We start from the raw sequence: 13,651 nt of genomic DNA on the forward strand, positions 1-13,651 counted from the left end.
AGCAAGCTTAGCTTGAGCATGTGCTCAGCTACTCCTGACCTGTGAGAACTCGAGCAGAAGTGGAGGAAAACCGCCTGGGAGCGATGTCTTTAGGAGCATTTCTTGTGAACACTTTTCAACTGCTATTCCACGGACTACTGCTGGGTTCCATTTCAAACTCCTGCTGACTATTTTTCATTATCTGTATCCCACTGTCTCATGATAGATTTTATGATGATGCAGCCTGAAGTGATGAGTCGGGCTTAGCCCAGAAGAAGCAGGGGATCGAGCTTTCATGTGGGTGTCAACCTGTGGCACAGAGTTGGGGACCCCCTGCCCAAGTGCCCTGCTGGGGAGGAGGCAGGAGCTGTATTCTCTAGTGGTGAAGAGAGAGTAGACCCTGGAGCTATGCTCTTGTTAGAAACCAAAGCTCCTGCGTCTGCTGCAGAAGAGAGGCCCAGCAGGTACTCAGGACAGCAGAACAGATGGCACATGCAAACACCCCCCTCCCTCCCTCCCTCCCTCCCTCCCTCTTTCTCTCTCTCAAAAGGAATTATTATTTTTATTTCACAGATATAACACCAGGTGACAAGACATGGAATTTACTGTCTAAAAGTAGAAAAGTATTATTTTCAAATTCAGCACAAGGTTTCATGTTCTCAGTCATGTTGAATGGGGTATTATAGTACCATGAGACATTTCTGTGGCCACAGAAAGCCAACCCCAACCATTTTCAGCTTGCATACAGTGGACCAGCACACTGTCCTTGGCTAGAAGAATCAGGGTCATGGTACTAATGATATTTCTCACTACACAGGTCACCGTCTGGAAGATGGAATAGGTGCATACCCCTAAGTCTAGGCATGCGCATGTGAGGTGCCTGTGCAGTCAGAGATCAACTCATGGGAGTCAGCTCTCTCCTTCCACCATGTGAGCTTGGGGGTAGGGGGAATCGAACTCAAGTCCCAGCACTCTGGAGGCAGAGTTAGGCAAATCCCTGAGTTCCAGTTCAGCCAGTACTTCATAGTGAGATACTGTCTCTTTCTATATTTTTAAAGACTGGAAAAATTGCCCTCACTTGCTGAGTCTCCATTCCTGTTCCGCGATTTTCTAAATGTTTGATTGATTAATCACAAAGAACTTGGAGTCCTTCTGCCTTCTTTCTGTTTTCAGTGGGTTTGGGCACAATTTTTACTGCTGCTTCTGCTGACTCTGGGTTAGCTTGCTTTCTCCCCCAGTCTCGCTTCCCGCAGATTCTGCTGCAGTGTGCTTCTGCATCTCTCTCTCCACCTGACCATTATCTCCCAGGGTGGTGGCATCCTGCTGCCTGACCACTGTGTACAGTGCAGAAACAGCAGATGGGCAAACCACCAGAACAACGGCTGCTTTTTGGGGGCCTTGCAGAACAGACTGGTTGACTGACATCAGCCATGCGTCATCAGGCACACTGCTGTGAGCAGGCTCCTGCCAGCCTGTGATGGACCACCATCTGTACATACAAACTACTTCTGAGTCAGTGTCCCCACAGGATGCAATGTGGCCAGAGGCATCCAGCTTCCAGACCTGCCAGCTCCTAACATCACTACCTTGCCAAACACCGTATCAGGAAAGGAGCTGAACTTGGATCTGGTGACACTGTTAGCCAGGAGGACAGCTGCTCACAACAAACTGCCTGATGACAAGGACCCTTACGCTCATCCCTGGCAGGTGCTGGGCCCCTTTTACCCTGGGGATTCCCCTGTGCCTTCCTCAGATGTGGCACCAGCTGATGGGTGCCTGCAGCAGCTAAGGTGTTTCTAGGTAGGAGCTAAGAACACCATTTCTCCATGTTCAAGGCTTAACACACTTGCTTCAGGTAGCAGAGGGAGCCTTTGTGGAGTAAGGACTGCAGCATCCTGTGTGTGTACGCGCTAATCCTAAAGGACGCTGGGTATACACCCATTACTAGAAGATGCTAATCTTAAGGGCTGGTGAGATGGCTCAGCAGGTAAAGGAGCTTTCCACCAAATTGATGACCTGAGTTTGATTCCCCAGGACCCATATAGGAGAAGGAGGGCTGACTCCTGCAAGTTGTTCTCTGACCTCCCACCTGCATTCTGACATGTGTTTATACACACAAGATAATTAAATAAATGTAAACAATACTTATTCTAAATACAGGTTAAATTACATGCATAAGATCTTCCAATTATATATATATGATAAAATATACATTGATTTAACATCTGATAACACCCTAGTATTTTGTCTAATGTCATGTTATATTTCCCCACATTATTAAATATGCTTTGAAAATCATATTCAGTGGCATTAGAATTCTACCTTAAAACTAGAATTTTGGGCCAAAGAGATGGCTTACTGGGGAAAAGCACTCACCACACAGGCTGGCAACATGATTAGAGCCCTCAGAGTCTACATAAGAAGCCCGAAGCAGTGGCCTCACATCTGCAATGCCTCTGGTGAGATAGGAGAAGAGACAGAACTGCCAGGAAGTTCAGGGGTGAGCTATCCCAGAGTACCAAGCACAGGTGAGCTAGCCTAGAGTACCAAGCACAGCAGAAGGGAGAGAGGCCCCACCTCAGCAAAGCTCAGACATTCCTAAAAGTCATCCTCTGACCCCCTCTCACATACACAAATAGAAATTTTAAAAAAGAGAATTTGATTTCTAATTGAGTAATCTGTAAGTTATTAAGTTTTTTGATGTTAAAAATAATGTCATGAGCTTATGTATTTACACAAATATCCCATACTTCAAATTATTTCCTATGCAATCTTGTTTCTGAAAGTGGGATTAAAGACAGGGATAATTTGAAAGCTTTTGACACATACCTATTTACATTTTAATTTACCAATTAAGAGTTCCAAAGACTGAAAAGTAGAAACCCATGTTTAGTGGGTTTAATTTCCTTTGTTATTTAAATAAGCTTGACACACTAACTGAAGTTAATGGGGGTGGGAGTGTGGTTTTGTCTTTTCCTGTGCGGGAGCCAAGGCCAGGAATCTCTGCTCATGGAGCCACAACTCCTTGCACCTGACTCCTCTGACCAGCTCTCTTGAGTCTATTTCTACTGGTTTGAACCACTTTCTGATCTCACTAAAGTGAAAGTTAGTTCTGCATCTCCCAAACCCACAGCTCATCATCATCCCTGATGTAGATATGTTAATAGAAGAATCACAGTCAATTCTGACCACGGGACCTGGCTCTGAGAGTCAACCTTTCCAACCATGCTATGAGTTGGAATATTAAGACTCTGTCCTCATGGATGCCACACAAACCCAACCGTAACTACGTGTACAGGGGAACACAGAATACGGAGCTTTAAAAACCTTTCTGTCAACTGGAATTCTTGGGCACGACCCACAGAGTTTCTGTCCCTCCAACTATCTCTCCCCGGTTTCCTCTGTGTACCCGCTGCCCAGTCACCTTGGTATCTAAAGACCTCCCCTAGGTGGAAGAGAAAGGCTACACAGACACTTGTCCTTGCAGGCTAAAAGCCCCCCGAAAGGTTTTCTAACTAGCAACAGTTTCTAGGAAAGAGCAGAGCTCCTTCAGTGGAGCTGTCCTCATGTCAGGCAGAGCTACAGGACTCCAGCTCTCTTGGGCTGTCTGTCACTCATGCTGGCCTGGGCTGTCTGGAGATGTATCTGCCTTTGAGTCACTGGTGCTATGGTAAGAAACTCACTCACTGGTTCCCTGAGCTAGATTCAGGGGAGTCACCTCTTTGGTCTGTCCTTGGTGTCCTGTCTGGGGTGAACAGACACTTGTTCATGTCTCCCCAGGAAGTCACAGAACACAAAGCATTACTACTTGGAGTGGGCTTGAGGGATTGATGAGGCTGCTGCCCTGTGGGTCATCCACGGCCGAGCCAGCATTCTCTGGGGGAACTGCTGTTGGGATCCTTTGTGTCCCATCGGTAAATTTTTTTTTTCTTTGTGTGTGTGTGTATGTGTGTGTGTGTGTGTGGTTGGTTGGTTGGTTGGTTGGTTGTTGTTTTTCAAGCTTAGATCAGGGTACCCCAGCCAAGAACAAACTGCTATTAAAAACTTACATTGCAACTGCATCAAGAACAATGTTCAAAGAGTAACAGGAGGAAGCACACCTGCAGTTCTGGAAACTTCCTTCCTAAAACTAACAAAGTCTACACACCAACCGCCACCTTCTGGGTCTCTCCTTGTAGAAGAGGGTGATAGTGTGCGGCATCTACTTTGACGGGACTGAGCACGTTGAGAATGGTATGGCCACAGACAAAGGCATCCATCTCCAATGCCCAGGGCCTCTGTACTCACCAGAGCTGCCAGGATAGAGGGTCGTGTTTTGTTTGTTTCTACAGACTGCAGGTGCAATAATCTTCTAGAAGTGTACAAGTCCCTGGTCAGAGCTGTTGTGTGCTTTCCGTTCAGTCAGATGTAGGGTACAGGCAGTTTCAGTAAAGATATAGGGTAAAGCCAGTGTAGACCTCATGCCAAGGAGAGAGCAGACACTAGAGAGATGGTGATTTTGTGCTGGTGAGGTGAGTGACTACCATAAGTCCCCACTGCCTACCTTCTGAGGAGATAGCTCAGCAGGGACAGTGGGGAGGTGTATACAACGAGGCCAACAGACTTGGTTCTTTTTTAGTCTCAGTGTGAAGATTTACTGTATTATTCTTCCTTTCCTAGGCAATTTGTATTGAATCTCCATCCTAGGCCCTGAGACGGAGCAGAGAGATATGGCCTCTGCCAGAACAGGGCTAGCCATTCAGCAAAAGAGGCAGAGAAGCCAATGTTCTCACACTATGGATACCATGTAAGAATTGGGAAAACCTTTGATGTAGTGAATTATGTGCAGAGTGCTGCCTACTACTATATGAGCCCAGGCATGTTCATGCAAAGAGAACATGGAGTTGTGAAGCTGTCAGAGCAGACCAGGGATTGATGCCTTATATGGACATTTCACTGGGACTCTCTTACACTGTGTCCATGAGTAACCATCACCTGGGAACATTACATGGACTTCCTAGAAAGCATCGGTACATGCATTTTAAGTTGCAGTTCCAAGGATTGCCTGGGTAGAAGCACTGGAATAGCACAGCTGATCTGGTAACTGAGATGATAGTGAGCGAGAGGGCAGAATATACAGCTTGGATGCACTGGACAAGTGCTGACTCTAAGCCCAGATGGAGCCAGAGAGTGGGCAATTCATCTACACCACTCAGGATAATTTCCCAGGGCCCCAGGCAACGGCGGGTGTGCCGCCTGGGTCTCCCAGGTGTTTGGGGTGGTGACAGCCAGGTAACTTAGTGTGAGGTACTGCTCCCACTGCTCCAGTGTTAATCTCTTACATCACCCTAAATTATGCCTAATTTACATATTAAACTTTATCACAGCAATATACATACAGAAACACCCATAACGTAGAAGCTTCTTGACTTACAACAGAATTGTGTCTAGAGCACTGGTTCTCAGCCTTCCTGAGGCTGCCACCCTTCATACAGTTCATCATGCTGTGGTGACCCCCCCAAATGTAAAATTATTTTCACTGTACTTCATAACTGTAATTTTGCTACTTGTTATGAATTGTAATGTAAATATCTATGTTTTCCAATGGTCCTAGGTGACCCCTGTAAAAGGGTCCTTTGACCCCCTCATGGTTGTGGCCCACAGGTTGAGAACTACTATTCTAGCTAAGCCCACAGTATATTGAAAATGGAAGTTAAAATGCATTTAACATGCTTCATTCACCAAACACCATAGCTCACAATGCAACGCACTGTGTGGGTTGTTTCATCCCATCATGGGAGGGTGATAGCAGCTGGGGCTCGCTGCCATGGCAACACAAAAGGAAACTAACCTACTGTCCATCATGTCCTCAGGGAGAGACCCATCTAAAATCCACACACCATTGTCCAGCCATGGCTGGAGCCACAGTCAGAAGGAAACCAGTGAGCTTTTGAGTTCATGCAGGGTTTCAAGCATCCCCAAGGGTCCTAGACACACACCAAAAACAAGAACACATCGCTTTGTTCCTGACTCTGGGTTGACTGGTTTCAGTCTCTTCAGGGTGCACTTCCTTTCCCTGGGCCACATTTGCAAAGAGCCCCAAAACTACCAAGTTCATCCTCCTGTCTCTAGGCCAATGGTCCAGAAGTCATCCAAGTCCATTTATTCTCCGCAGGTGCAATCCCAGTGCCTTCTCCTGGAGGCTGTTACATTTTTAAATAGCCATTATGAAATTTATCTTACTTGGTACATGCTCTAGTGAGGTGCTTGGTAGCTTTATTACTATTTTTCTTCCCTTTATGCAAAGCTATAAATGTGTGCTAATCTTTCCTGAGAAGATGCAGGACAACACTCTTGTCATTGGCCATTACTGAAGCTGAAGGCTCCGGTGAGAACCTGGTGCACACACGGCAGCTCACCTACGTTAGGGGACTGCCCACCAATCCACTAGAGCCTCGGGCGGGCAGGCAGCATCCCAGAGCTGGGATCCCTCTGGGGGCAGTGTCCCAGCACAGGCCCAGGCACCAGGAGGCATCAGCCCACTACAGCAGTCAATGGGAGGAGGTGTTTGGGGAGCTGCATGTGAACACAGGAGACTCGCCAGCGGGTGATAAGAGCTAAGACGCAGCTGCAGTCTCCGTCCAGAAGAAAATTTGTGAAAGCAGAAGTGACAAGGGAGGGGCCTTGGGAAGAACTATATCCTGAGATGATAAAGGAGACACTGCCTGTGACTCTCTGACGAGCAAAGCACAGCATCTCAGGTAGGCTGCGGCTGCGGAGCTGACAAAAGCAGCGCTCAGTGGGGGAAGGGGAGACAGGCCAACGAAATAAATAAGCAGAAGATGGTTAAAATTCAGACACACGTGACCACGTGAGCCGATGACACACATGAGCCAGTGACAAAGTGAAGATGGAAGTCAAGTCGTTCCTGATGCCGCGTCACTGAGCTGGGCACTGTCACCTGCACCTCTTGTCTGTCCTCCAAGGCCTCAGAGACAGAGTCCCTCCCCCGAGATCACAGGCTGGGTGGCCCCACCTCATGGCTCCAACCAGTAAGGAACCCTGTGTCACATAAGCCAGTGACTTGTCATCTCTTCCTTGGATAAGCTCGATGGAAATGAAATGCCCGGCCGTTGGCCAAGCTGGGCAGATAGTAGCTGTGTTAAGTGGTTCAATGTAATATATAAAGGAACTTGAGACCAAAAGGTGCTTTTGTGGGAGCCGGTGCCATCCTCAGAGCTTTCTGGAGGCCTGGGGTGGTAGAGGGTGGAGAAGCAGGAGATGAGAGCTGACAGGTGAGGCTGCAGGCAGTACAGGTGTGCTGGGCAGGGCGGCCACATCTGCCTACTTCAAAGATCCACCTGACAGGAGAGATCAGCTCAGCACATGAAACATGGGGTGGTCTTCGCACCATGCTCAAGGCCTTTCAAGTCTGGGTCCGCTCTGTTCCAGAGCGAGATGTTTCATGGCAGCCTGTTTATGTTTTAGACTTGATCACTCCGGAGGGGGTGGGGCTGACTGCCCTCCTCCCCTGAGAATACCAGCAACGTTGGGAGGTGCCACAGCTCTGGCAAACAGTGCCGGTGTGAGGCTGCAGCCCACATTTTGAAGGCATCTCTTAATCATTTATACTCCCTACTTATCTCTGCTAAGGAATCGGATATGACACCATAGCAGGAATGTAAGGCAACCTTTCATTATTCCTAAACAAAAATGCTTTGTGAGGTTGGCAACACCTTTTCCATGGATGTGTTTGTCACTGTCCTTGTCCTCCCTCTGCACTTCTAAGGCCGAGAACCTCAGCTGGGAAGCCCTGCTTGCAGTCAGACCTGTCCTCTCGTCATGGAAACCGCTCACACTTAAAACAATGCCAGAAAACATTCTAACCCGACATACTCCTTGCCGGTCTGACTATTTCTGAACGTGACGGGTTTAGGGTTACATGGGTTCAAAGCTAATCCAGAGGACAAGGAGGACTTTGCTGAGGAGCATGTGGGTGTTGAGAACAGACACTTAGGCTCTGAAGTTTTGTTTCTAGATTTGACAGCTCCAGGTGGTCTTCTCTGTAAAGTAAAGGAGGGCCCACATCACAGAAAAGGGGGGATTAAGTAAGATCCGTGCTAAAGCAGGGAGAAACCTCGCTATTCTCAGCACTGGGCAGACCTCACTGTGCTCATGGAGCCAAGTCCAGCTGACTGAGCGCCCACGGCCTCCTCATGAACTAACTACCATTGGTGGAATCAACCAATAAGTGCGTCCCCTCCTGCTGGTTAGTGCAGAGTGAGGTTGAGCGCAGGCCCATGACACAGTGCCACACACAACGTCTTTCCTTACTACTGTGCAATTTAACTAGCTCACCCGTGCCTACTTCATGCTTCCTATGTTCCTTCTGCCATTTGTGATTTATGACATAAACCCCTGGCAACTGCTCCTTCTCCCCTGGCTGGACCTTGAGAGTTGTTTCTGGCTGTCTATTTATCTGGGTGTGTTTGAGTGACAAAACACGGTCTTGTTTTGTGACATGAGTTAGCCTGGAACTTACTACACAGCCCTGGCTGGATTGTAAGTTCATGCCAATCTCCCTGCCTCAGCCTCCTGAGTCCTGGGATTACTGCAACCACATGTAACCACACCTTTACTTTCTGGATTCAATCAAACCTATACAATTATTTGCCCAAAAAGTGCATTTTTGATCCTGAAGCCACAGGGCAGTAAACACCAAACATCAGCTATCCTGATCTGACCAGTGAGCTGCCGGCCTCAGTCCTGACCTCACCAATGAGCTGCCAGCCTCAGTCCTGACCTCACCAATGAGCTGCCGGCCTCAGTCCTGACCTCACCAATGAGCTACAGGCCTCAGTCCTGACCTCACCAATGAGCTGCCGGCCTCAGTCCTGACCTCACCAATGAGCTGCCGGCCTCAGTCCTGACCTCACCAATGAGCTGCCGGCCTCAGTCCTGACCTCACCAATGAGCTGCCGGCCTCAGTCCTGACCTCACCAATGAGCTGCCGGCCTCAGTCCTGACCTCACCAATGAGCTGCCATCCTCACAGAGGCAGGGGTCTGTTCATCTGGTTCTGGAGGCACAAACAGGCCTCCCTGAGGGTTTTTGGTTTTTATGAGGTTTATAGAATTTCACCAATGGACCTCCAGCTATCTAAGGGGAGTCACCTGTCTCCATGTTTGGGTTCTCCTTCCATTTGATTGAAACCATTGAGGTTTCATTGGTTTCACCTAGAAATTTAGTGGCCTTGTATAATCCTGCTTGTTTTCATTCCTGCTCTGTCACGGTTGGTGAAGGGTAGGGGCTGTATCTGCACCTCTCTAACTCTGTGGTGTCCTGTACAACTCAGAAATCTCTCCTGGAAGGGGCTGGGGGTGCTCAAAAGATTTGTCCTTCCTTACTAGAATTCATTGCATTTTTTATCACACTCTCATTAAGTAACTAGATTTGATTCTGCCTTATTTGTTTATTTATTTGTTTGTTTATTTATTTATTTATTTGGTCTATGTATGTATATATGCATGCATCTATCTATCTGTTTGTCTGTCTGTCTGTCTGTGTATCCATCTATCCTATTTTAGATAGGCTCTCACTGTGTAGTTCTGGCTGACCTCACACACACTGTGATACATCTCCTCAGGAGCTCATTTAACATATGTGCGCCATCTAGCCTGGACAGTAAATATTATCTTAATGAATGAAAAGCCACCTGGTTTCAAAAATCAAGTATAAAATTAGTATTTTTAAAGAAATGGCCTTCTGGAAGTTCCTTTGGTTTTAGGGTTTTTTGTTTGTTTGTTTGTTTTTTGTTGTTGGGTTTTTTGAGACAAGGTTTCTCTGTGTAGTTTTGGTGTCTGTCCTGGATCTCACTCTGTAGACCAGGCTGCCTAGAACTCACAGAGATCCACCTGACTCTGCCTCCCAAGTACTGCGATTAAAGGCGTGCGCCACCACCACCTGGCCACTGGTTTTAATTTTGAAGGGGATTAAAATGACAAGAACTCAGGCATTCTTGAAATTCAGATAAAATCACTTTAGTCTCAGCATTTCTGAAAAAGCACACAGTCGAGTCCTCACACAGGCATCCTCACACAGGCAAGCCCTTACCAGTGGGATAAGCAGGCTAATGAGATCTGTGAGTGGTTTGCTGAGCAGCAGCAGGTTCTCTGCAGCCTGTGTGTCCCCTCTTGAGCCTGACTTCTGGGCCTGGAACGAAAGGAAAAGAAATGCAAGTGGTCTGGAGATCAGTCGGCCTGGCAGTGAGAAGCAGGTGTGTGTGGACGGCCAACAAGAGGGGCTGAGGAGTGGTGCTGTCTCTCCAAGTGCTGGAGGACTTCATGACAAGGTAATGAGAGGGCAGACCTGGAGGGGCAGACCTGGAGGGGCAGACCTGGAGGGGGCAGACCTGGAGGGGCAGACCTGGAGGGGCAGACCTGGAGGGGCAGACCTGGAGGGGCATACATGGAAGGGCAGACCTGGAGGGGCAGACCTGGAGGGGCATACATGGAAGGGCAGACCTGGAGGGGCAGACCTGGAGGGGGCAGACCTGGAGGGGCAGACCTGGAGGGGGCAGACCTGGAGGGGCAGACCTGGAGGGGCAGACCTGGAGGGGCATACATGGAGGGGCATACATGGAAGGGCAGACCTGGAGGGGGCAGACCTGGAGGGGCAGACTCTTCCTGCAACACCTGTCCCATCTGGGTGATGGCCAGAGAGAGGACTCAGTGGGTTAGAGAGCTTGTTATGTAAACACTAGGGACCTAAATTTAGACCCCAGCACCCACATGAAAAGCCAGACATGGCTGTGGGGGAGGAGGCAGGAGGCTTCCTGAGGCTTGCTGGCCTCCATCTTAGCTTCAGGTTTACTCAAAGGAAGCAAGCAGACAGTAAAGGAGCAGGACACCTGGACTTCACCTCTGGCCTGTGAGTACACCTGAATGCATGCATGCCCCATACCAGACACATGTACATGGTACTTGTATACGCATGCACACACATCCCAAAACATTGGGGGTGGGAGCAAAGGAGACTTCAATCTGGTTTTCTAAAGTCATACAATAAGTAACAAAGCCAAAGAAAAAGCCAAAGCCATCCAATGCTGAGTCACACTACTCATCTCTGGGTGTTTCTATGCATACCTATGACACATGTGTCTACCCAACCTACATGAACAGGCTTCCAGGATGGCTCTCCACTCCTTGGGACACTGTCTTAGTTAATTTCTTGTTGCTGGGATAAAAATACCTTGACAGAATCACCTTAAGGAGAAAGGTTTATTCTGGCTCAGTGTTCAAGGGTCCCATCTCTGGAGGCAGGAAGCTGAGATAGCAGGGGTGTGAAGCAGCTTGCAACATTGCATCCACAATCAGGAAGCAGAGAGCCATGAACACATGTGTGCTCCTCTAGCTTCCTCCACTTCCAATGTCTAGGATTCCTGCCCAGGGAATGGTCCTGCCCTCAGTTAAGAAAGGCCTTCCCATGTAGCTGAAGTTTTCTCCGGTCCTGCCCAGCCCCACGGACACTGCAGCCGCTTATAAAATAATCACTCAGAAGCTTATATTAAAACTCCTCAACCATTAGCTCAGGCCTACCACTAACTAGCTCTTACTCAGTCCATTTCTGTTCATCCATATGTCACCACGTGTTCCGTGGCTTTACCTGTGTGTCATTACATGCTGCTCCCTGGATGGCGGGATGGCGTCTCCTGACTCAGCCTTCCTGTTCCCAGAATTCTCCTTGTCTTTTTACCCTGCCTATACTTCCTGCCTGGCTAGTGGCCAATCAGTTTTTTATTATCAACCAATCAGAGCAACATATATTCACAAACATTCCCACATCAGTTAACACAGCTAATTCCTCCCAGCTATGCCGAGAGGCTTGTTTTCTAGGTGAGTCCAGATCCCATGAAGCTAACATCATCAACCATTACACATAGGCTTGAACTACACTGGAATAAGAGAGGAATCCTTCTGATCTGAGATTCATCTTCTCCCATGGGCCTCCACAGAACTAACTGAAAGCATCTTACCACAGAGATGGACCACTTTACATTTAGAACAGATTCTTCTGGCACCTTAGCTTCAGGATGTGCACATTTTTCTCAGGCTGCTTTTAGAACATGACCTTAGCCTGACCTTGCAGTGCAGGCCTCTCTGCCCTGGATCATGAGCCTCGGTTCCAAGGTCCTTCCCCAGAAAACCAAGATTCCCCCCGCACTTCAGGCCTGCAAATAGAATTTCACCTGCCTGACTGCTTTATTGCTATTACTGGTGCAAAAGGTCTTTGCTGAGGAACCAACCCCCTCCTAACAGCTTGCACCTTTCCTGGCTGAGGGGAAAAACCGGCAACTGTCGGCCTGCTCTCCTCTGCCCCCTCCCTGCCTGCCTTCCTAAGAAAGGCAGTTTTTTCCTGGAGACCTGGACTTCTCAGCATCGTGGCTGTTGATCCCTCGCCCTCTGAGGCACAGGCTGAAGCGGAGTACAGCCTTTGCCCATTAAACATTAACACATCATCCTGGAGCTGACACTGATGTCTACTGGTAAGGATAAGACAGGTTTGCAAATTAGGATGTGGGCTGCAGCAGGGGCTGTGGGGCCAGCACTCCATTTCTAAGCCTTCTAAGCTGGTGGGTTAGGCCACAGAACAAGCCCAAGTTTGGACACTTGCCCACAAGACACCCAGTGGTCCTTCAGACTCTCCAGTGCCTTGAGGATCATCAGTAATGCCTAGACCCTGTCTGCAGCAGTCATGTGACTCTCTACAGTGGACAGGGATTCCAGAAAGAGACCTCAACTTTGCATAACTTGGCAGTTTGTAAGAGGAACACATTAAAAACTTAGCGACACCCTTCACAAAAGACTCACCCAGTCTGTGATAGAATCCCTGTACAGTGAGAGGCCCTTGAATGGATATGGCAGCTCCCAAAGAGGCCTAGACAAGGTGCCGAGGTCCAGGCGTGCCTCACTTCACATCTCACTCTTTAGGCAGGCCCCCTGACTCCCAGCTCTCGGGCCCCCTGGGCACTCTGGAGCTCCTGTCCCTCCATGACCACTAACTGCCATCCAGGTCCTCCACCTCTGCCTCTGGCCCCACTGACTCTTTTCTAAAGACACTGTCCCTTGCCACTCAGTGTCCTTGACCTGCCCAGGTGCTATAGTCAAAGCAAGAGAAGACAGACGCCTGACTGAGGTCTGCAGAGAAGTATGTACGTTTGTTAGACACCTGAGGTAGAAGTCTACATTGCTCAATGCAGACTGGGTGTGGACACTGAAAAAGAGGAGAATAAGAGTGACTCCTGGGTCCCTGGTTTGTGCAGCAAAAGAGGTTGCTGGGAGGTAGGGGTGGGGTGCATGGGTTGCTGCAGGGGGAGGCCAGCATGGCTTGCAATGGGAGAATGATCTTGGGGGACATATGGTGAGCTCAACATTAGGCCCCAGGGCATCTGGCAGTCATACTAAGCAAACTGCTAGAAATATATGAGCATGGATCTCAGAGAACTCTTGGAGAAATACATACATGATATTTTCTCAACATGGCTCAACTTATGAGCCATATTTAACAGTAAATGGCCATGTGACATGATCTCAGTATAAAACATCCTAGCACTAACAATAATCCTGTCACTCCAGTGTCACCACTTGAATCTAGTGATGGCACCATGCACTACACATAGGTCAGCTGATGAGCAG

At 48.5% G+C, this 13,651-nt stretch overlaps 1 protein-coding gene across 1 annotated transcript in view; it reads right to left on the reverse strand.

The window, feature by feature from the left end:
• Ulk4 (unc-51 like kinase 4) overlaps positions 1–13,651 on the reverse strand; it is a 317,659-nt gene that overhangs the window by 99,286 nt on the left and 204,722 nt on the right. Inside the window, exon 34 of the mRNA XM_036191627.1 lies at positions 10,071–10,169. Coding sequence (XP_036047520.1) covers positions 10,071–10,169 — 99 coding nt within the window. The remainder of the gene's footprint in view (positions 1–10,070; positions 10,170–13,651) is intronic.

This window comes from Onychomys torridus, chromosome 7 (assembly GCF_903995425.1).
Source record: "Onychomys torridus chromosome 7, mOncTor1.1, whole genome shotgun sequence".
Classification (NCBI taxonomy): domain Eukaryota; kingdom Metazoa; phylum Chordata; class Mammalia; order Rodentia; family Cricetidae; genus Onychomys; species Onychomys torridus.